The sequence below is a fragment of the Macaca thibetana genome, chromosome 7 (genome assembly GCF_024542745.1).
Source record: "Macaca thibetana thibetana isolate TM-01 chromosome 7, ASM2454274v1, whole genome shotgun sequence".
Taxonomy (NCBI): Eukaryota; Metazoa; Chordata; class Mammalia; order Primates; family Cercopithecidae; genus Macaca; species Macaca thibetana.
In genome coordinates, this window is record NC_065584.1 from 45951109 (window position 1) to 45975201 (window position 24093).

Here is a 24093-nt window from a genome sequence, read left to right on the forward strand (position 1 = left end):
AGAGCTTCATCTCATATCAATCTTAAGATCTCTGTAAACACATAAGCTTTCAATTATTATAACTTTAAAAAGCCACTTCAAAAGTCACCACATAATTACTTTGGTTTCCTTGGCATCCAAGTACTTTTTAAAAGCTTACTTTCTAGCTGTAATTATTTTGAAGTTTGGCATTCATATCTTTGCATTTCCATTTCCAAAGTACTCTGCAGTTCTTAATATTTTTGAACAAGTCAGTAAAATAGTTTTGCAGCACTTAAAAGTTTTTAACGTAGTTCCCTAATAAATTGCTGTTCTGAAAAATCCCTATATAAGACAAAGCCTTTGCTCAAGTTTGTTCATGGTCTCTCCTTTTGCTTGCAAATGGTACAACTGTGCCTGTCTCAGGGAACAATCACTCTAACTGGGTATTAAAGAGACTGGGAATGTTTCCCCTTATTGAATATATCCACTCAGTTAGGAAAACTGAGTTATCAAGACAAAGGGGTTATAAACCCAGATGGGATCTTAGATGTGCTTACAACATAAACTCATAAGAGTTACTACAAAAGAAAGCAAAGACAACACTATGATTCTCATAGAGAACTGCATATTCCCAGGGTAGTTTTCTTCTGAAGAAATTAGGATACTTTACTATCAAAGTGAAAAATATTTCCCTAATTAAGCATCCATACAAGCTGCATTTCCTTTATGACTCCAGTTTTTATTCATGGGTTTTAAGATACCCCAAGTAAACCTGGTATATAACATTAATACTACTATAATTCTAATTATCTACTTTGAACACCACTTTCATATACTGGGATTTCTAGGAGTGGTGTGATTTTTAAAATACAGTGTATGTTTATATACACTGCCACAACCCTTCTTCTCCCACAAAATATTAATTTAGTAAATATTTAATACTGAAATCATGCCTTTATCACTTGGTAATTATAATTAAGTTGGCAATAGAAGTAGCTTAATAGGTAACTAGTATTTGGACTTCATACTTTAATTTTGAAAACTCACTGTTAAACACAGGTATGTTCTATTTGAACTCTGTTCAATGAGCTTCAATTTCATATTTAAAGCAACTCTATCAAGTGATTCATACCTTACCTTCAACATATACTCATGAAAAACTCACTATTGCAGCCGGGTGCGGTGGCTCACTCCTGTAATCCCAGCACTTTGGGAGGCCAAGGAGGGTAGATCGTTTGAAGTCAGGAGTTTGAGACAAGTCTGGCCAACATAGTGAAACCCCGTCTCTACTAAAAATATAAAAGCCGAGCATGGTAGCACACACCTGTAATCTCAGCTACTCGGGAGGCTGAGGCAGAAGAATCGCTTGAACCCGGGAGGCAGAGGTTGCAGTGAGCCAGGATCACGTCCCTGCACTCCATCCTGAGTGACAGAGCAAGACTCTGTCTCAAAAAAAAACAAGAAACAAAAAAATTAGCCAAGCATGGGGTCACACACCTGTAGACTCAGCTAGTCAAGAGGCTGACATGGCAAGATAGCTTGATCTCAGGAGACTGAGGCTGCAGTGAACCATGATCACGTCACTGCTCTCCAGCCTGGGTGACAGAGTAAAACTGTCTCAAAAAAAAAAAAAAAAAAAAAAAAAGAAAAGAAAAAATGGAAACCTAGGTATATGAAGCCATCATGAAACTGATGTGCTATATAATGCAGAGTCAACCTTTGCTGGAACTCACCTGATTTTAATAAACTTTCCTTTTCATTTAAGCCATTTTGAAGTAGAGTTTTACTGCTTATAGTTAAAAAGGATCTTTCTGGATTTCCACATTGGCTTATATAAAAAGATTGAAATTATAAGCCTGAGCCTTGTGTTTATGACTCAGAAGCATGACTTACTAACTTTGTGAATGGGGGCAGGGCACTAACCATCTTGAGGTACAAGTGGAACAACAGCATGTATTTTGTAAGTACAGTTATGAAAAAAGAGAGGGCAACTCAGTGTGTTAGCTGTACAATGTCTATAAACTTTAACAGTCAGACAAGTTCTAGCAAACAACCTAGTATACCAAGTGGGGCCAATAATGGATCTACACCCCAACCCCACAATGTTTAAATTCAAGATGCTCCACCCAATGTCCACATTATGAAAACTGCCCCCTCTATGATCAAAATCATTTGAAGTCAAAGGAAACAATTGTGACTGCATAAATGCTAATAAATGAACATTTTATTTGGGTTAGCATTAGTATTCTGATTTTTAAAGATTAGATATAGAGATATCACGAATTTGATCTTCAACCCAAACTTTTTTTTTTTTTTTTGAGACGGAGTCTTGCTCTGTCGCCCAGGCTGGAGTGCAGTGGTGTGATCTTGGCTCACTGCAAGCTCCACCTCCTGGGTTCACACCATTCTCCTGCCTCAGCCTCCCAAGTAGCTGGGACTACAGGCGCCCACCACCATGCCCGGCTAATTATTTGTATTTTTATTAGAGACGGGGTTTCACTGACGTCGTGATCTGCCCGCCTCAGCCTCCCAAAGTGCTGGGATTACAGGTGTGCAACCCAAACTCTAAATCCCTTAATAATACCTTAATTAAGGGTTACCTTAACAAATCCCTTAATTATACTTCATGCAGGAAAACAGCATGAAGTATAATCAACTGTGAAACAGGTTAGGACTGGGTACAGTAGGTCACACCTATAATCCTAGTACTTTGGGAGGCTGAGGCAGGAGGATCACTTGAGCCCAGGAGTTCAAGACCAGCCTGAGCAGCATAGCAATACCCCGTCTCTATTAGGGTGAAGAAAAAAAAAACAGCTGAGCCAACAACATGATAGGGAGGTGGTCTGCTATTGGCAGCAATTCAAACAACATGGCTCAAGCAATCTCTATTAAAATGTCTGGAACGAGAAATTAACAGATAGGCATATTCATGAAGCTATAGATTTTTTTTTCTGTGACTATCAACGATTCTGTACCAGAGACACATTCTGAAATTTACATTATTCTTCTTAAACATTTTATTAGAAAGTAAAGTACTTAAATACTTAATACATTAATATTTAAGTACTTAAGTTAGTACTTAAATTAGTATTTAATACTAATTTAAGTATTAGTATTCAAGTACTTACACAATTTATTGACTAGTCATATATATAAATATGGACACACATACATATACATATTTACACATACACAAACATACACATAAACATACAGTAGACCAAAGGGAGCTTTAAAACAAGCACTAAATAATATTTAACTGCAGAATTAGAAAATATATTGTGAACTTCCTAAGTTATTAATCACATGTTATGAGAATGTAACTTTTATGTATTAAAAAATAAAACAAGGCAAAAACTTTATTGCACTTAACAATATACAAAATAGAATATACAAAATTTAAAAATCCATTATCAGACTGTAGATACAAAATGATTAGTTATTTGCATGTAATAAACATTAATATTTCAATAAAATATATTTTAAATAAAATAGAATAGTATTACCAGACTGTATTCGGACAGTATAGTATCACAAAACGTTACAGGAAATAGTAACAATCTGCAAATAACAGAATTTTTTATATTACATACTAAATACAAGTTTTATCTCCATTTATGCATATCATTAAAGAAAATGTTAAAGAATTCTTATTCTAATTTTGTGTACTTTTATTCTAGAACTATGTATTGCAATTTCCAAGAAATAACCTACAGTTTCCCAGAAGGATTATTTTTAATACTGGCAGTCTTCCTGTTCAATACACAAAATATCATTCTTTTCTTCTGTCAGAAAACTCAAAATTAAAAACTACACCAGGCTCTTTGTTCAGTGTTTTCTCTTCTTCTTGGAGGCAGTGAACTCTAAAGACATAAAGTTTAAAAGTCAGTCAGATCGAAAAAAAAAAAAAAACTTGACACTTAAATGATAATACCTAATTGATATCATACATTTAAACTACATAGCTATCTAACTGGCACAACACAATAAGGATGCCCTCACAGCAAAGACACAACAAAAAAATCTTAAACCTGACATATTCAAGAATTTTTTCTTCAAAATGATATAGCAGTTTAAAACAAAGTCCTGTAACAGGAAGCCAGTTTAAAACAAAGTCCTGTAATCCCAGCACTTTGAGGGGCTGAGGTGAGCGAATCATGAGGTCAGGGGATCGAGACCTTCCTGGCTAACACGGTGAAACCCCATCTTTACTAAAAAAAATACAGAAAATTAGCTGGGCGTGGTGGCAGGCACCTGTAGTCCCAGCTACTCAGCAGGCTGAGGCAGAAGAATTGCTTGAACCCAGGAGGTGGAGGCTGCAGTGAGCCAAGATTGTGCCTCGGCACTCCAGCCTGGATGACAGAGCGAGACTCCATCTCAAAAAAAAAAAAAAAAAAAAAAAACACATAACAACAATAAAAAATACTATATCCATTGAAATAGTAAGATCTCAATCTTATTGCAATATCAATCTATTAAGATAGTGGCCCTTAGCCATTCTAAATCCTAATTAATAATAAGTTACTGTGAAGTTGTTTCATATGGGTCATATGGGTACACCCTCCCTATAATTATATGAACCCAGGGTGCTAGATCTCAAAGGTATTTAGGCCAGTACTAAGAAGAAGAAAATGACTAAGATTTCAATTTCATTTCAATTAAACCTAGAAATGTAACCCAAAACACTAGTACTATACATCATTCTGGCTACTACAGGAGATGCCAGAACCAACACTCGAATAATTGTCCATCTACAAACAGCACGAACCTAAAGGTTACTGATCATTAAAAGCAAAGAAAGCAATAGAAAACACAAAAACATGAAAATTATAAAAGATGTGGCAAAAAGAAATATTCTGGCCAAGCACGGTGGCTCATGCCTGTAATCCCAGCACTTTGGGAAGCCAAGGCAAGCGGATCACTTAAGGTCAGGAGTTCAAGACCAGCCTGGCCAACATGGTGAAATCTCGTCTCTACAAAAATACAAAAATGAGCCGGGCATGATGGGGGGGCACCTGTAATCCCAGCTACTTGGGAGGCTGAGGCAGGAGAATCGCTTGAACCCGGGAGACGGTGTTTGCAGTGAGCTGAGATCATGCCATTGCACTCGAGCCTGGGTAACAAAGCAAGACTATCTCAAAAAAAAACCAAAAAAGAAAAAAGAAAAAAAAATATTCCCTACCAGTGCAAAAGAAAAGGGAAATGGCAAAAAAAAAAGAAAAAGAGAAAAGACAAGTAAAAAAAAAAAATTAAGATGAAAACAAATTCCTAAGCCAGGCACGGTGGCTCATGCCTGTAATCCCAGCACTTTGGAAGGCCGAGGCAAGGGGATCACTTGAGTCCAGGAGTTTGAGACCAGCCTAGGCAACACAGTGTGACCCTGTCTCTACAAAAAATACAAAAATTAGCCAGACACTGGGGCATGTGCCTTCAGTCCCAGTGACTCAAGAGGCTGAGGCAGGAAGGGAGGACAGCCTGAGACGGGGAAGTTGAAGCTGTAGTAAGTCACTGTGATCAAATCACCGTACACCAGCCTGGGCAACCCAGCAAGACCCTGTCTCACGAAAAAAAATAAAGAAAACAAATTCCTGGAAGAGAGCAGCAGTCAGGATTAGAAGTACTGAAACAATGTCCAGAGGAAAGCAGGTCAGAGGTCTGACAGAGACATCTCTACACAGATGAAACTGATAGGATACCTAATGGATATCCATACCATCATTTATTGTGTTATCCTTGACTCTGAGATGTCATTAATGATATGACTAATACTGAAATTCTCTAATGGGCCAAAGATGAAAGGATCACAGGAACACACAGCAAACTGTCATGTTCCTCAAGGGTTCTAAACCTTGATGCTCTACGAATATAAGTTAGTTTACTTCACTAGTTTGACGAAATTTTATCTGTACCTGTTCCACTCAAACTTTCATTCTCTTCTTCTGTAATTACAGGCATACTCAGACTTAAAGGTTTATCTTCCTTGTGTATATTCTGCACGTTACCTAGAAATATTTAGAAAATGATTTTATATGAAAGCAAAGAATATTATACTTTTTGAGAAAACATTTTACAAAAAATGTCATTATTACAGCATAAAAATTAGACATGTAAAAACTTAAACTGTAATAGTAAGCAGAAATACACATTCTAGAATACCTATATTTTTTCAAGTACTAACATATTTTATTTATACTTTGAAAGTAGTCTCTAGTTCTTCCACTAGATAAAACAGAGAAAAAAGGAATAAAAATTAGCCAAACACAAATACCATATTTAATCTTTATCACACACAACAGGGGTTATATCTGCAGCCATCAAAGAATAATCGCATATGTTACTTCAACTTTATTAATTACAAATGTAGTTTTTGAGTTTAACAACCTTACTTTTGGATGTGAACATACTTTCTTTTCTCACCACATATGCTCTACAAGATATATTTCTCTAGTCATAATTTGCAACTGACTTTCCATTTTCAAAAACACTAGAGGTTGTCTACATCAACCTTCTGTTACCTGAAGAAATATCCCAACCAAATGTATCAGATACCGTTATCATATCAAGTACCATTTAGCACAAAACTTCCATGTCCCAAAAGCAAGCCCCATAAACAGTGACTATTTTTATGCTGTTTTTCTTCGCCCAACACTTTTCTCATTTGATATATTATATCTTGCTTTTTTTTTTTTTTTTTTTACGGAGTCTCACTCTGTCACCCAGGCTGCAGTGCAGTGGCGCAATGTCAGCTCATTGCAACCTCTGCCTCCTGGGTTCAAGCAATTCTCCTGCCTCTGCCTCCTGAGCCTGCACACTGAGAACAGAAAGATTTCACTACAATAAGTGTAACAGATACACTATTTTTTTTAAAAAAAAAAGAGAAACATAAGAACAAAACACTGCGGCATGAAGCCATTTAGTATAAACTGCCCCACACTTAAGCTATTTTTTTTTTGGAGACAGTCTCTCTCTCTGTAGCCCAGGCTGGAGTACAGTGGTACAATCTCAGCTCACTGCAACCTCCGCCTCCCAGGCTTAAATGATTCTCGTGCCTCAGCCTACTGAATAGGTGGGACTACAGGTGCATGCCACCACATTGGCCAGGCTGGTTTCAAACTCCCGACCTCAAGTGATCCACCTGCCTCAACCTCCCAAACTGCTGGGATTACAGACGTGAGCAACCGCATCTGGCTTCTTTCTTGATAGAATCATTACATTATAAAACCCAGGAACATAATCCTCATGATGGTGACCATGACTTGTCAAAAGAAAATTAAATTATGTTAAGGATACAGTGTTACAGAAAATAAGAGCATAAAATATATTTTACTTTAATATACTTATAATTACAAAAATGATAAATGTAGAACAAAGGAAACATATAAAAGAGAATGCAATACATTTGAGAAAATAGCCAAGAATAATTAAATTTTTAAAAAGTAAATTTTGGCTGGGCGTGGTGGCTCTCGCCTGTAATCCCAGCACTTTGGGAGGCCGAGGTGGGTAGATCACGAGGTCAGGACTTCGAGACCATCCTGGCCAACATGATGAAACCCTATTTCTTCTAAAAATACAAAAATTAGCCAGGCATAGTGGCGAGTGCCTGTAATCCCAGATACTGGGGAGGCTGAGGCAGGAGAATCGCTTGAACCCAGGAGGTGGAGGTTGCAGTGAGCCGAGATCGTGCCATTATTGTGCCACTGCACTCCAGCCTGGGTGACAGAGCAAGACTCTATCTCAAAAAAAGTGTTACATAAACAGTAGTTGCTATCATCTTCATCCATCATAGCACTGATATTACTGATGTCCTATCAACATGCATGTTATATTCGAGGAATGGTGAGCACATAATTGAAGCTTAAATAACATAAGCTTAAATAAATTCCATAAATATACTGAGCACCCATTTATGCATCAAACAATTATTACAGAAATTAAGTCTGGAAAGGCAGACTGGAGCGAATTCTCCCCCCAATGAAATCTTTATCATGTCATCATATTTCTCCAACATTAAGGACATGAATATCCTCCCAGGTGCTCAGACATTAAGCATTCTTGTCTCACCCCTCTCCACCAGCCTCCATATTTGGCTCTTATGTCTGTTAGCCTTGCTTCTCTAATTCCTACAACCATGTGGCACATGCTCGTCACTCCTAAATCTGAACTACTGCAACAGCCTTCTACTTAGTGTTCCTATTTTCAGTTTGTTCCCAGCTACCTACCATTCTACTCCTAGACTGATTTTCTTTAAGAAAAACTTTGGGCATGCCACTTTCTTGCTCAAAAGTTTCAGTTGACTTCCCCTCTGCCTACCAACTGAAGTGTAAACTACTTGATTCCACATTTAAGGCCTGGTCACAATACAACCCTCAATCTATTTTTCCAGCACTTTTAACAGTTAACTCCCCAACACACCCTTTACAATCCAATCTAAATGGACCCCTTGCTCTATACTTCCCAGCTACTTTGCCTTTTTCACACCAGCCCTTCTACTTGTCTGAGTCTATGGAATTATGTTTACCTTATTTGTAAAAAGGTCTTTGGATTTCCACTGATTAAAGTAACACACGGTTATATAAAATCCAAACATTACAGAAATTTATGGATAATTTCTCATTATACCATCCTTGAAAATTAACCACTGGTAATACTTCATACATGTCTAGATTTCTTCAGTGCTATATATTATGTTCATGTGTGTATGTGTATATATATATATTTTTGATTTATAGAAATGAGATCATACTCTTTTTAAAAAAGCCTTTTCACTAAGAAATGTATCATGTTGTATTTTATTTTTAATCGATATATTCTGGATATACTTTCATAATATAGGGCTTTCCCTAGCTTCTTTTTTTTTTTTTGAGACAGAGTCTTGCCCTGTCACCCAGGCTGCAGAGCAGTGGCATGATCTCGGCTCACTGCAACCTCTGCCTCCTGGGTTCAAGCGATTCTCCTGCCTCAGACTCCCAAGTAGCTGGGACTATAGGCGCCCGCCACCACACCCAGCTAATTTTTGTATTTTCAGTAGAGGCGGGGTTTCACCATATTGGCCAGGCTGGTCTTGACTCCTGACCTTGTGATCCGCCCGCCTCAGCCTCCCAAAGTGCTGGGACTACAGGCGTTAGCCACCGTGCCCAGCCTCCCTAGCTTTTTAGTAACTGCAAAGTATTTCTTTGTATGGACTGACAAGAATTTTATTTACCCATTATACATTTGAGTTGTTTAGTTTGCCACTTCAAAGAATCCTGCAATGAATTTCCTTTTATATTTATGATTTGTACAGAATAAATTATTAGCAATTCTAAAAGGCATGTACATTTAAAATTTTGACACGATTCTAAATTGCTCTATGAAAAGAATGTGCCAATTTACTCTCCCACTTAAACTGAGATTGTATTTCCTTACACTTTCACTATCAATGGGTATTACACCTTTAATCTTTGCTGATCAAATAATATAAAAATCATGTTTTAATTTATATATCTGTAATTATAGATGAAATTCAATTATTTCCTATATGCATTGACTTTCTGCCTGCATTTGTGATTGCCTGTTCATGTCCTAAGCTATTTTTCTACTGGGTGGTGGCCCTTTTCTTATTCATTTATAAGAGCTCTTTTAAAATTAGAAATTTTAAAAGTATCATATGTGCAAATGGATTTGTAAGATCTTTTGCCTTTTATGGAACTGAGGCTCCTCTTTTTGAAAAACTTTAAAATCAAAAATACCTTTTCACTGTATGGAAATGAACTTTTGATTAATGGGAAACTACAAAGTAAGCATTTGGGTCTTTATTATTCAGGTAACTACTTCTGCTTCAGAGTATTTACAATACCTTAGCTGGATTAGTTAAGCCATGATGGAGATCTGAATTCAGATCACATTTATAATACTTTAGTCTTTCTCATGGGTAAATCCTCCCTAACAACCTGAGAAAATTCATTAACAAATCTCAGATGTACTACAGAGCCTGTACTTAAGTTAGTTTTAGAATTTACAAAACAGTTGTTTTTAGGAACTGATTAAGATATGATTAACAAAGGAAGTGATATTTCATAAATTATACCTGTCACATATTCAAGATGAAAGCTCATTTCATTTAACTTTCTTTTCCTATTTTGCTCTTGTTCCTCCTTTGTTCCTCAACCACATTAAAAAAATTTTTTTCAGGTCTTCAAGAAAGCAGCTTGGCCAGCTTATCACATTGCTATGCCTATATGAAGGCTATTAATAAAAAGTGCTTGTGAGGGTTTCTAAACCTAAATATCTTTGGTACTTCTGTTAAAGTGAACTAAATATGGCCTGAGAAGGACTCCATACTTCTATATTTGAGTCCTTATGGACAAATTGCAATCTAGCTTAATAGGTAGACAAGAGTGAAAACCCAATTTAGCAGTATATGCCTGAACAACAGCTGAGTCTTGGCCAATCCCAGCGGCAGTACTTCAACCATTCATACACTGCTGAGTCTTCAAACTGTGTTCAAACAAGGCAAATGCCGAGCCATAACCAATCCAGCTGTTCTGTATCTCACTTCCGATTTCTGTACCTCATTTCCCTTTTGTTGGCTATAAATCTTCCACCACGTGGCTGTGCTGGAGTCTCTGAATCTGCTGTGATTCTGGGGGCTGTGTGATACTCCAATAGTTCATTGCTCAATTAAACTCCTTTAAATTTAATTCAGCTGAACATTTTCTTTTCAGAAAAAAAACATTTTAATCTACCAGAAGTTAATTTTTGAAATACAACCAAACTAAACAGTCTTTTCCTTATGTCCTCTCTTTTTGCTCGTGTTTGGCCATCAGTCAGGTTTATTGAAGTATTATTAACATACAATAAAATTCACCCATTTTTGCTGTACAGAGCAGTTTGGACAAATGCATGGTTGTGGAAACTACCACTGCAATGAAAATACAGATTTCCATCACCCCAAAAATTTCTCTGTGCCCCTTTGCATTCAACACCTTCCCCTACCCCTAAGTCCCTAGCAACCAAATACATATTTTCTGTCCCTACAGATTTGCCTTTTCCAGAATGTCACATAAATAGAATCATAGAGTATATAGCCTTTTGTATCTGTCTTCTTTCACAGAGCACACTGAATTCAGATTCATCTACGTTGTTACATGTATGACAGCTCTTTTATTGCTGGATTATATTTCATTGTATGGATATGCCACAGTTTATCCAATCAGCAGTGGAAGGATTTTTAGGCTGTTTGCAGTTCTTGCAATTATGAATAAAGCCACATAAACTTTTGCATACACATTTCTATGTGAACATTAAGTATTCATTTCTCTTGTATAAATACCAAGGAATAGTATTTCTGGGTCAGATGATAAGTACATGTTTACCTTTTAAAAACTGTTGAGTTTTCCAAAGTAACCACATCATTCTGGATTCACACCAGAAAAGTATGCAGGTTCCACTTGTTTCAAATCATCAACAGTTTTTTTCATTACAATTTTTGTTTTGTTTTGTGGGGTCTTTTTGTTGCTGTCATTCAGGGTTTAGTGGAATGTCACTGTGGTTTTAATTTACATTTCTCTAATAACTAAAGATGCAGAGCATCTTTTCATATGCTTATTTGCCATCCATATATTTTCTTTGGTGAAATGTTTTAGCCATTTCTTCATTGGGTGGACTATATATTTATTGAGTTAGACTTCTTTATATATTACTAGTTTGGATACAGGACCTTTAATCAGGGTAGTAGTTTGCAGAAATTTTCTCACAGTCTATGGCTTATCTTCTCATCTTCTTAACAGTGTCTTCTGAAGACAAAAATTGTAACTTTGAGAATGCAGATTTATCAATTTTTTCTGTTTCATGATTTGCTTGTGTTTTTTTGTGTCATGTATTTTAAAATCTTGCCCAGTCCAAGAACACACACATTTTTCTCCTACATATTTTTTCACAAGTTTTATAATTTAGGTTTCAAATTTAGTCCATAATCCATTTTGAATTTTTTTTTGGATAAGATAAGGGATATTGGTCTTTAGTTCTTTCTTGCAACGTCAATAAGCTGCAAAGTATTCCCTCTTGTATTTTCTGAAAGAATCTAGATCTAGATCACTCCTTTCTTAAATGTTTGCTGAAATTTCCAGAGAAGCCTGGGAATTTAATTTCTTAGCAGTGTGAGAGGAAAATAAATCTTAGGACCCCAAAATCACTAAGCTAAAGGGAAAAATCAAGCTAGGAACTGCTTAGAGCAAACCAGCCTACCATTCTATTCAAAGTCATCCCTCTGAGGCTCACCGAAGACAAATACATACTGATTGGTTCCTCTCCCCTATTGCTCATGTGAAAATGCAGATTCATTGAGCCAGAGTAAATTGCGTATTATTCGTATTAGGTGGAAGGCCATCAAAGACTCAAAAAATGCAATGCAACTTTTTGTCTTACCTACTTCTAACCTGGAAGCCCCCACTTGTTGCCTTACCAGACCAAACCAATGTACAACTTACATATATTGATTGATGTGTCATGTCTCCCTAAAATGTATAAAAGCAAACTGTAACCCGACCACATTGGGCGCACGCCTCAGGACTTCCTGAGGTTGTATCACAGGCACATCCTTAACCCGGGCAAAACAAACTTTCTAAATCGACTGAGACCTGTCTCAGATGTTTTGGGGTCTCAGTAGACATGACTATTCAGATTTCTTCCGTCAGCGTCAGTTTTAGAAACTTGTGTCTCTTTTTTTTTTTTGAGACAAGAGTTTTGCTGTTGTTGCCCAGGTTGGAGTGTAAAGGCACATCTGGGCTCACCGCAACCTCCACCTCCCGGGTTCAGGCGATTCTTCTGCCTCAGTCTCCCAAGTAGCTGGGATTGCAGGCATGCGCCACCAAGCCTGGCTAATTTTGTATTTTTAGTAAAGACGGGGTTTCTCCATGTTGGCCAGGCTGGTCTCAAACTCCCGACTTCAGGTGATCCACCTGCCTCAGCCTCCCAAAGTGCTGTGATTACAAGCATGAGCCACGGCGCCTGGCCTGGAAACTTGTGTCTCTTAATAAATTTATCCATTTTATTTAAGCTATCTAACTTACTGGCATAAAATTATTTATAATTTTGCCTTGGTCACCTTTTAATCTTTGTAAGGTCTACAGTGGTAATCCTTACCTCCCTAAATTTTTGTTCCTATTTTTCAGCAAATTCTCTTTAGAATATTTTAGGCATAAAATCATTCACAAATCATGATAATTTTCTAGGCTCTCTTTCTGATGTCATATCTCCCTTCACTCTCCTGTCTGATTACACTGACTAGCTCTTTAAGAGCAACGTTAAATAAAACTGTGATACTTCTTGCATATTACCATTGAACATGAGGCAACTTATAATCTAATACATGCGTGCACACACACACTTTTAAGATTAAAGAAATAATCTTCTATTTTATCTAGGGCAGGGGCAGGAGTTAACAAACCCCAGGACCAAATGTGACCCACCACCTGCTTTAAACAGTTTTACTGGACTACAACCGCATTCAGGTGTTTTGGTATTATCTATAGATACTTTCACATTACAATGGCAGAGCTGAGTAGTTGTGACAGAAACATGGCCCACAAAACCTAAAATATTTACTACCTGGCCCTTTACAGAAACAGTTTGCTAACTCCTTGATCTAGAAGATTTTTTTTTTTAAATCAAGAATGGATGCTGGTCCCAGCACTTTGGGAGGCCGAGACGGGCAGATCACGAGGTCAGGAGATCGAGACCATCCTAGCTAACACGGTGAAACCCCGTCTCTACTAAAAAAAAAATACAAAAAACTAGCCGGGTGTGGTGGCGGGCACCTGTAGTCCCAGCTACTCGGGAGGCTGAGGCAGGAGAATGGCGTAAACCCGGGAGGCGGAGCTTGCAGTGAGCTGAGATCCGGCCACTGCACTCCAATCTGGATGACAGAACGAGACTCCGTCTCAAAAAAAAAGTATGGATGCTGGATATTATCAAATGTCTTCTTTGGTAACTATTAAAATAAATTCACATTTTCCCCTTTAACCTATTGATGTGGTAAATCATATTAATAGATTCTGAATGCATCCTGAAATAAGTGTACTCAGTTAAGGTGTTTTTGTGTCTAGGATTATTTTTGATACATATGACTTAGGATTTTTTCAGTAATACTCATGAGTGTAGTCTAACAATTTTCTTCACAATATCCTTCAGCATTGTGAAAGGAAGTAGAAAAATTTCCTTTTGAACTATTTCTCGATCATACTTAACAAATATGGTATCTCCTCTGAATTCTCAGTGCACTTCAAGCTACTGTTATAGTACTTAATCATATCTGGGACATATTAAAGGTATTTAACTTCAATTCTCCTTCCACTGCTTCAATAAAGGGGGAAAAAATGCTGAAAGGCTGTTAACTTATCTTCATATATTCCTGCAGTAGTTAGGAGTGAATTTCGTGTTAGTATTAAATATTTACTCATGTTTCTAATGATCTTTTTCTCACCCCAAGTAAACCTGTTAATCAAATTCCAAATTTATGTAGGGTACATATATATTATTCATACAATTTTTTAAAAAAACAAACTATTGCTGGGTGCAGGGGCTCACGCCTGTAATCCCAGCACTTTGGGAGGTCGAGGCCAGTGAATCATGAGATCAGGAGTTCAAGACCAGCCTGGCCAACATAGTGAAACCCCGTCTCTACTAAAAATACAAAAAAAAAAAAAATTACCCAGGTGTGGAGGTGGGTGCCTGTAGTCTCAGCTACTTGGGAGGCTGAGACAGCAAAATCACTTGAACCCGGGAGGCGGAGGTTGCAATGAGCTGAGATCGTGCCATTGCACTCCAGCGTAGGCAACAAGAGCAAAACTGCATCTCAAAAAAAAAAAAAAAAATGCACTGGATAATTCTAGACTGATTTCATAACTATCTAGCTATTAATTATCACTTTAGACAAGTTATTTAATCTCTATAGGCCTAAATTTCTTTCTTTTTGTTTTTTGTTTTGTTTTGAGACAGTCTTGCTCTGTCACCTACGCTGGACTGAAGTGCATGATCTCAGCTCACTGCAACCTCCACCTTCCAGGTTCAAGCAATTCTCGTGCCTCAGCCTGCCAAGTAGCTGGGATTACAGGCGTGCACTACCATGCCCAGCTTTTATATTTTTAGTAGAGACGGGGTTTCACCATGTTGGCTAGGCTGGACTCGAACTCCTGACCTCAAGTGATCCACCCACTTAGGCCTCCCAAAGTGCTGGGATTACAGGCATGAGCCACAGCACCTGGCCAGGTCAAAATTTCATCACCTATAAAATGATACATTTGATATGATTCCTAGGGTCCCTTTCCAGCAATAAGTTTCCAAGAATCTAACAATTTATTTTTAATATTAAATCTCACAAAAATGTTCTCAAACAAGTATCTAATCCTTCTTAACAACGAAATAAAGATGAGGCAAAGTTGTAAATAAAACCCATTCTCCTTTGTTGAGTCTTAGTAAGACTTTAAAAAATTACCTTTGTTTCTGAAAGACATCTTCCTTCCTGCTGGTTTCAATCTTTCTTTCTTCTCTTTTTTCCTAGTTGCTTTGACTTGCCCTTGACCAGATGCAGAATCACAGTCAGAAGAGTCAAGTTTGACTTGACGATGCCTTCTTGATTTGGATGCCTTAAGAGTTACAATCCAATTAACCAATAAATTATAAAATGAATACAAATGACAGGTAATTCAGAGGAAGACAAAATGTACAATCAAAGATGAGGAAAGATTTACAGAAATATCTGTCATAAAGTACTTTACTATTACCCCTGGCTGGTTTACTATAATATAACTACCTGTGTCATGTAAATAGTCTATTCTTTTTATAACATGAAGTTTCCTGCAGCTGTCACCACTATCTGCTCACATGGGCTTTAAATGAAGTTGTTCTATTATCTGGCATGGTTGGGCAACAAAGGTGTAGAGGCATCTTCTAATAAACTTACTTCCCGTAGGCACTACCATGTGTTCCAAGTAGAAGTACTTCATGCTTGGCTCCAGGTTTGGCCATGTGGCCCAGATCTGGCCACAATGAGTTTAACATCCCCATGGCCAGGGTAATTTGTTGGGAGTGGGGAGGCAAGTAGGCGGGGTATGTGGTATGTATCATGGCTAATGAAATGTTATTTTGGAATTGTTTAACTATTAGGAAGGAAAGATTCTTTCTTGCCTTGGAAGCTAAAACTGGGAACATGCAAGGCTGAAGCTGTCAGGAAAATAGCACTTGACGGCAGTGAAAATGGAGGGCCAGTCTTAATGATATCTTTGTCTGAGACACAGATATCTTTAGCCAATCCTGGCTATGGATTTGTTTTGTTATATCAGTAGGTGAATTCCCTTACTTGCTTAAGCAAAGAATTTTTGGTTAATGTTGTATATGCAATACAGGTATTAACAATTCTTTTTTCTTTTCTTTTTTTTATTTTTATTTTTTATTTTTGAGATGGAGTCTTGCTCTGTAGCCCAGGATGGAGTGCGGTGGCACGATCTCAGCTCACTGCAACCTCCACCTCCTGCGTTCATGCCATTCTCCCGCCTCAGCCTCCCGAGTAGCTGGGACTACAGGCACCCACCACCATGCCTGGCTAATTTTTTGTATTTTTAGTAGAGACACGGTTTCACCGTGTTGGCCAGGATGGTCTCAAGCTCCTGACCTCGTGATCAGCCCACCTTGGCCTCCCAAAGTGCTGGGATTACAGGCCTGAGCCACCGCGTCCGACCAACAACTCTTAAAAAGCAACCACGTATAGTTGTCTCTCAGTATCCATGGAGGATTAGTTCCAGGACTTCCTTCGGATACCAAAATCCAGAGATGCTCAAATTCCTGATGTAAAATTGTGTAGTATTTGCATATAACCTATGCACTTCCCTCCCATATACTTTCAATCATCTCTAGATTACTTATAATACCTAATATTATGAAAGTGATTGTCATATTATTCAGGGAATATAACAGCAAGGAAAAAAGTGTGTCCATATTTGGTACAGATGCATTTTTTTGTTCAAATATTTTCAATCCACAATTGGTTGAATCCATAGACGCAGAAACCATAGATACACTACGGTAACCAAAACAGCATTGTACTGGTACAAAAACAGACACATAGACCAATGGAACAGGACAGAGAACTCAGAAATAAAGCCACACACCTACAACCACCTGATGTTTGACAAAGTTGATAACAAAAATTGACAAGTGAGACCTAATTAAACTACAGAGCTTCTGTAAAACAAAAGAAACAACAGAGTAAACAGACAACCTACAGAATGGGAGAAAATAGTCACAAACTTGGCATTCAATGAAGGTCTAATATTCAGAATCTATAAGAAAATTAAACAATTCAACAAACAAAAAAACCACCTCATTAAAAAATGGGCAAAGGGCTGGGCACAGTGGCTCACATCTGTAATCCTAGCACTTTGGAAGGCTGAGGTGGGACTGAAAAAACAGGCAGGTGCATTGAAAATCTATAGAGAATAGTGTCTCATTCCTCAAACTCAGAGCTAGGCAACTGACTTTCTCCTATACAAAACAGAAGGCCTGCTGCTCTCTGAAGAGGCTAAACGAGAAAGGCTGTGGGCTCAAAGGAAACTGGTGTAGGTGAGGAAGGAGATGAGGACTCTTACTGAAAATAGAGGGGCTGAGTGAAACCTGCATAAGGAATGGTGAGCCTCATGTCTGATTCTCTTTGTAGGCTCCCAAAACACTGGCAGCTGGGCTTATTGCCCACCCTCCTTCCCTAGACAAGGAAGTGAAAGATTGTTCTTTAAATAACTAGATCCAAGACAAAGAAATCTAGAGGTTAGATAAGCTCTTGATCTCCTCTTGATCACCCTTAAATATGAAAAGACATCTGAGGATCTTCAATCATATTTTTTTTTTGAGATGGAGTCTCGCTCTGTCGCCCAGGCTGGAGTGCAGTGGCGCGATCTCGGCTCACTGCAAGCTCCGCCTCCCAGGTTCACGCCATTCTCCTGTCTCAGCCTCCCCGAGTAGCTGGGACTACAGGCGCCCGCCACGGCGCCCGGCTAATTTTTTGTATTTTCAGTAGAGACGGGGCTTCACTGAGTTAGCCAGGCTGGTCTTGATCTCCTGACCTCGTGATCCACCCGCCTCAGCCTCCCAGAGTGCTGGGATTACAGGTGTGAGCCACCGCGCCCAGCCTTCTTCAATCATTTAGCCAACAAAATGGGCCAGGTGCAGTGGCTCACGCCTGTAATCCCAGCACTTTGGGAGGCTGAGGCAGGTGGATCACCTGAGGTCGGGAGTTCAAGACCAGCCTGGCCAACATGGAGAAACCCCATCTCTACTAAAAATACAAAATTAGCCAGGTGTGGTGGCACATGCCTGTGATCCCAGCTACTCAAGAGGCTGAGGCAGGAGACTCACTTGAACCTGGGAGGCAGAGGTTGCGGGGAGCCAAAATCGCACCATTGCACTCCAGCCTGGGCAATAAGAGCAAAACTCCATCTCAAAAAAAAAAAAAAAAAAAAGTCAACAAAGTGAAAGAGTTCAAACAAATAGAAAAAAAAGAACTCACAGGAAATGGGAGGAACCATCAAAAAAACTGTAGTTAATATCCTTAAAGAGAAAAAGTTATTGCATCCTGTGAAAAAGAAAAATACATTTAAAAAAAACAAAACAAGAAGCATTCAGAGAACAAAAAAAATTATTGGTAATGAAAAAATATCAGGGGAAATTTTTTTTAAATCAATATAATGGTTCAGAAGATAAAGCCTAAGAAATCTCCCTGAAAATAGAAAATGAGACAGAAACTAAAAATAGAAGAGAAAAATAAGAAAAGTTGAAGAAGAGAAAAGATGCAGCAAAGAACATTTGTATCGAAGAAACAATACAGAAACTTCTTCAGAACTGAAGGATATCAGATTAAAAGGAGGTCACCATGAATGCCATGGGCAATAAACAAAAAAGATGTACACCAAGTTACATTATATGTACTAAATGAAATTTCAGAACTCCAGGGACAAAGCAAAACCCTAAAACCTTCCAAAATCAGGAATACTAGAAGCTGGAAGACAATAAAGGAAATGGCATCAAAATTCCAGGTAAATATTAGAAGAAACTGCTAAAAGAAAAGAAGTCGAAGATGTTGCCTCTCAAGGTTAGGAATACAAGGGTAGGAAGTGGCAGAGAAGGGGTCTGTTGTGCTATATAACCTCTCTAGCATTTGACTTTTAAAACTAAGTACATGTATCACTACTTTGATGAAAAATTGAAATATAATTTAAAAAGCAGTCAATTTCCAAATTACCTTATTAAAGAAAAACTCACCTGAATGACAACTGAAAAGGCCTTTGATTTTATTTTCGCTAATGATTCTGCCCTTTCACATCTCTGGATGTAAAATAAGAAGGAAAAAAAAGTTAAAACACACAAACAATAGGTGAAAAAACTGAATACCCAAGTATTTATTATCAGAAATAAGATTTTAGACAGAAGGTAGGGTAAAAGAAACTAACATATATTGGGTACACACACATAAACATACATCATATTCTCTCACAGATGTAGCAGGTGCCATAATACTATCCCCGTAGTTACAGATCATTTTCATTCAGGATTCAAGGAGGACAATATGAATGAAAGGCTGGGTGATCAGGCAGAGCCTTGAACTGCCATTCCCTCCTCATCTGCCTATACTCAAAGATGGCTCCTTGTCTCATCCACTAAGATGGATGAAAACTCTGGAGGCAGGAAGCAGTATACCGTGTAATGGCTTGGGCTCCACACTGGTTGAAAGGCTGACAAGTCAGAAAAGATATACTACAAAAGCCTGATCCTGATCCTCTATTAACTGAGGGCACCTTCCATAGTCGAGCTTTCCTTTCCCTACGGAAAACTATGATCATCCTCTCTCCCAACCTACACTTGATGTGGCCTCCACAAGGCTTCCAGTAAATAACAAACTACCTTTTCACAAAACCATGATTCAGAATTTTCTCTTATATTTCTTATAATACTGACCATGGGTCACAATGCTTAGTATACAGAATCACAGCCACACATAATATGAATTGCAAAGTTTTCTGACCTCTGTTTCTTGTGAATTTCCTTCCATTTTTTCTTCTCCATCATTAATTTTTGATTTTAAGGATGGATTCTAAAAGAGCAAAAAAGATACATACACACACACAAAAATTAACAATTCAATTAACTGCAAATCAATTTTAGAACAGTGAGAAATCATTACTTTTAATAAATGAAAAACTAAAAGATCATTCACATTATATACCACCTAACATTAAGATCACAGGTTTCAAAATGTTCTACAATTCATCAATAAAATGCTTAAATCCTCCTAATTAATATGGTAGTCTCTATGTGGTAGTAAGAAAACAGGCTTATTCTCCTTTCCTTCAGGTTTTCAGAGCTCGTAGTAATGCTCTTTGAAGAGAGTTTATCTATTAAAAGAGAATACTGGCTATGCATGGTGGCTAATCCTGTAATCCTAATACTCTGGGAGGCTGAGGTGGGAGGATCACTTAAGGCCAGGAGTTCCAAACCACCCTGGGCAACATAGCAAGACCCCATCTCTATAAAAAAATTTTAAATTTTGCTGGTTCTATCCCTGGCAACATAGCAAGACGCTGTCTCTACAAAAAATAAAAAAAATTAGCTGGGCATGGTGGCATATGTCTGCAAACCCAGCTACTCAGAAGGCTGAGGTGGGTGGATCACTTAAGCCTGGGAGGTCGAGGCTGTAGTGAGCTGTAGTCTTGCCACTGCATTCCAGCCAGGGTGACAGAGCAAGAAGACCCTGTCTATATACGTACATATAAAGAATACTAACAATTTTTTTACATTAAATGCCTAAGTCATTTGTGTAACCTATTTGTAGGACTTAAAGTATCCAAACATTGTAAAACTTGCTATCTCTCATTAAAATAAATGCAGAGGAATAAAGTTATTTTCTTCTTCCCAAGACTATCATCTTCTTATCAGTTTCCTTGTTTATCTTTTCTAAAATTAAGCTGTGAGCCAGCTTCCTTTATATAACAGAAAGTGAAAAAGTAGCAAGAAATCTTCCTGAAAGACGATATATAGATAACAGTATCTGTGTGACATCTGTGAAAACACCAGCACATTATCAAGACACACAGTAAGTAATCAGAAATTGCTTACTTTTTAAAAATTGTTTTCCTAGATTTACTAAAATAAGATGGAGTAATAGTTTCAAAAGTAAACTTCACAAGGCTAGCCTTTAAGGTGTCCAGGGTAAAAAAGTTCCTCTAGCTGAAAAGGCTAATGTGAAACCATCAATACTTTTGGTTAAATAAACTAAGTTGAAGATCTGTGATGATGAGACCTGCAAAAAGATAAACCACACCAGGTAGACAATATGTAAACAGAGAAACACCTGCCCTATCGCAGTAGGAAAAGCCACCACTCAGGTCCCACTGTCTGCTGTCATGCAGCAAAGTGGAATCAGTATTACCAGTCTAGAATTTTAGGTGAGGTCCACAAGTACTTAAAAGTTGGTAATTAACTCAAAAATTTTAAACAATGTTAAAATCAACACTATGCCAAACAAAACACATCTGTATGCAGGATTTAGCCCAAAGACCGAGTGTGCAACCCCTAGAAAAATGCCAAATTATAAAGACTGTAATAAATCTGTGGTATAACAAGATTATTTACTCTTCTACCAAAAAAAGGAAAATACATATAAATTCCATCTGTAAGGTTAAATAACATCACATACCTAGTAAGTGGCAAAAGTGGAACTAGAAAAGCCAAGCCCTCTAAATCTTAGCTCCACAGGATTACAGCCTCTAACACTAGGCTGCCTCTCAACATTATCATCCATGGATAATCATTCGTGTATAGTAAAATGGTGAAGCACCAAACAAGTGATTGCATACCTTTCTGTCTTTGTGCCACTGCTGATGCTCCAAAACTATGTTCTTAATATTGTCAAAAAAATCATCCTTTATCAAACTGAGGGCTTTATCTGGCTTGGACTTATCAACCGAAATTACACGTTTCATGTTCTGATAATGATCATGAACATTCAGCATTTCCTAAAAGCAAAAAGATGAGTCCTTTATTTAACTTTTTGAGGAGAAACTAAAAGGCAAAACCAACACAAAATAGTCACCTTCCAAGATGACTTCCAGTTGATAGGGAATAACATGCTACAGTATGTTGAAAATAACATAATCATGTAAACAAAATAGTGCAACTTCATTAACATAGAGGTATGGATTCCAGAGGTATGGATTTACTGACTTACCTCAACAAACATTAACTAAGATACACTTACAGGAAGACACTGGGGAAAGACGAATCAGTTAACATACAATTCCATTCTAGAATATCACAATTATTTGTAGCATGATGTATCATTAAATATTGCTACTGATAACTAAGATATTTTTATATCATATTGTCACATCAAGAATATTTATGGCCAGGTGCGGTGGCTCACGCCTGTAGTCCCAGAACTTTGGGAGGCCGAGGCGGGCGGATCACGAGGTCAGGAGATCGAGACCATCAGGGCTAACACGGTCAAACCCCATCTTTACTAAAAATACAAAAAATTGGCCGGGCGTGGTGGTGGGCGCCTGTAGTCCCAGTGACTCGGGATGCTGAGGCAGGAGAATGGGGTGAACCCAGGAGGAGGAGCTTGCAGTGAGCCGAGATCATGCCACCACACTCCAGCCTGGGTGACAGAGCAAGACTCCATCTCAAAAAAAAGAAAAGAATATTTACATAGTCCTTTATGCTCTGCTGGAAATTCCTATGTAACGACTCTCATCCCAACCTGCCACAGAAATCCCAAAACCTATGTGCCTGTTCCCATAAGTTTCACCATTACTTCAGCGATAAGATTCAGGATTAAAAGAAATAGAGGGTAGGCCGGGTGCGGTGGCTCACGCCTATAATCCCAGCACTTTGGGAGGCCAAGGCAGGAGGATCACGAGGTCAGGAGTTCAAGACCAGACTGGCCAACATGGTGAAATCCCATCTCTACTAAAAACACAAAAATTAGCCGGGTGTGGGGGTGGGCGCCTGTAATCCCAGCTACCTGGGAGGCTGAGGCAGGAGAACTGCTTGAACCTGGGAGGCGGAGGTTGCAGTGAGCCAAGATCGCACTGCCACTGCACTCCAGTGGGGGCAAGAGAGCAAGACTCCATCTCAAAACAAAAAAGAAAGAAATAGAGGGTGATTTATGACACCATTTGTGGCATTATTTATTAGATCTTCTTCCTCCAAAAATCTCCAGCCAAATGGGCAGATCTGTGGGGTAAGGAAAAAGACAGCATACTACAGGTGGACTTAAGAAAACCTGGCATAGGGACTTGGCTCTAAGATCAGGAGAGAACTACTGACATTTCCATCACAGATGGACATTGCAACATCTGAGTCATCCCTAACTCAGAATACTCAATTCATTTCCAGATTTTGGTAGAATCAATACCTGTTCAAGAAATAAGACACTAGGCCAGGCACAGTGGCTCATGCCTGTAATCCCAGCACTTCAGGAGGCCGAGGCGGCCAGATCACCAGGCCAGGAGATCAAGACCATCCTGGCTAACACAGTGAAACTCCGTCTCTACTAAAAAAAAAAAAATACAAAAAAATTAGCCGGGCATGGTGGTAGGCACCTGTAGTCCCAGCTACTCAGGAGGCTAAGGCAGGAGAATGGCTTGAACCGGGAGGCAGAGCTTGCAGTGAGCCGAGATTGCGTTCCAGCCTGGGCGACAGAGCGAGACTCCATCTCAAAAAAAAAAAAAAAAACTGGGGAAATACCACCTCCTCTGCAGGGTTACTATGAGTTAGTAAGATAACACACGTAGAACATCTAGCATAGTTCCAGGCATTTGGTGAGTACTCAGCACACAATGTCCATTATTATAACTATATAAATGAAGAACAGAAATGAAATAATTTGCTCAAGGTCCTACTTACATAGCAGAGGGCTAGAAGTCAAATGTTTTGATTCAGTATCCTGTTCTCTTTTCATTTTATTATGCCTCCTTAACCACAAAACTAGAACAAGTGGCAGAATCATGACCAGAATTTGGATCTTCTGAAATGAAGACTTAACAGCAGTTGCAGGCAGTAAAAGGAAAATTTAAGAGTATTAAATTTAAGCATTATCAGTGAGAATGG

General features: G+C 38.3%; 1 protein-coding gene across 1 annotated transcript in view; it reads right to left on the reverse strand.

The window, feature by feature from the left end:
- Positions 1-425: 425 nt before the first annotated feature.
- The window catches only part of SNAPC1 (small nuclear RNA activating complex polypeptide 1), a 34513-nt gene continuing 10845 nt past the window's right edge, over positions 426-24093 (reverse strand). The window contains exons 5-10 of the mRNA XM_050797767.1: positions 21840-21998; positions 20009-20077; positions 19249-19311; positions 15434-15584; positions 5871-5963; positions 426-3824 (exon numbers count right to left, since the gene is read on the reverse strand). Coding sequence (XP_050653724.1) covers positions 3790-3824; positions 5871-5963; positions 15434-15584; positions 19249-19311; positions 20009-20077; positions 21840-21998 — 570 coding nt within the window. The 3' untranslated portion in view covers positions 426-3789. The remainder of the gene's footprint in view (positions 3825-5870; positions 5964-15433; positions 15585-19248; positions 19312-20008; positions 20078-21839; positions 21999-24093) is intronic.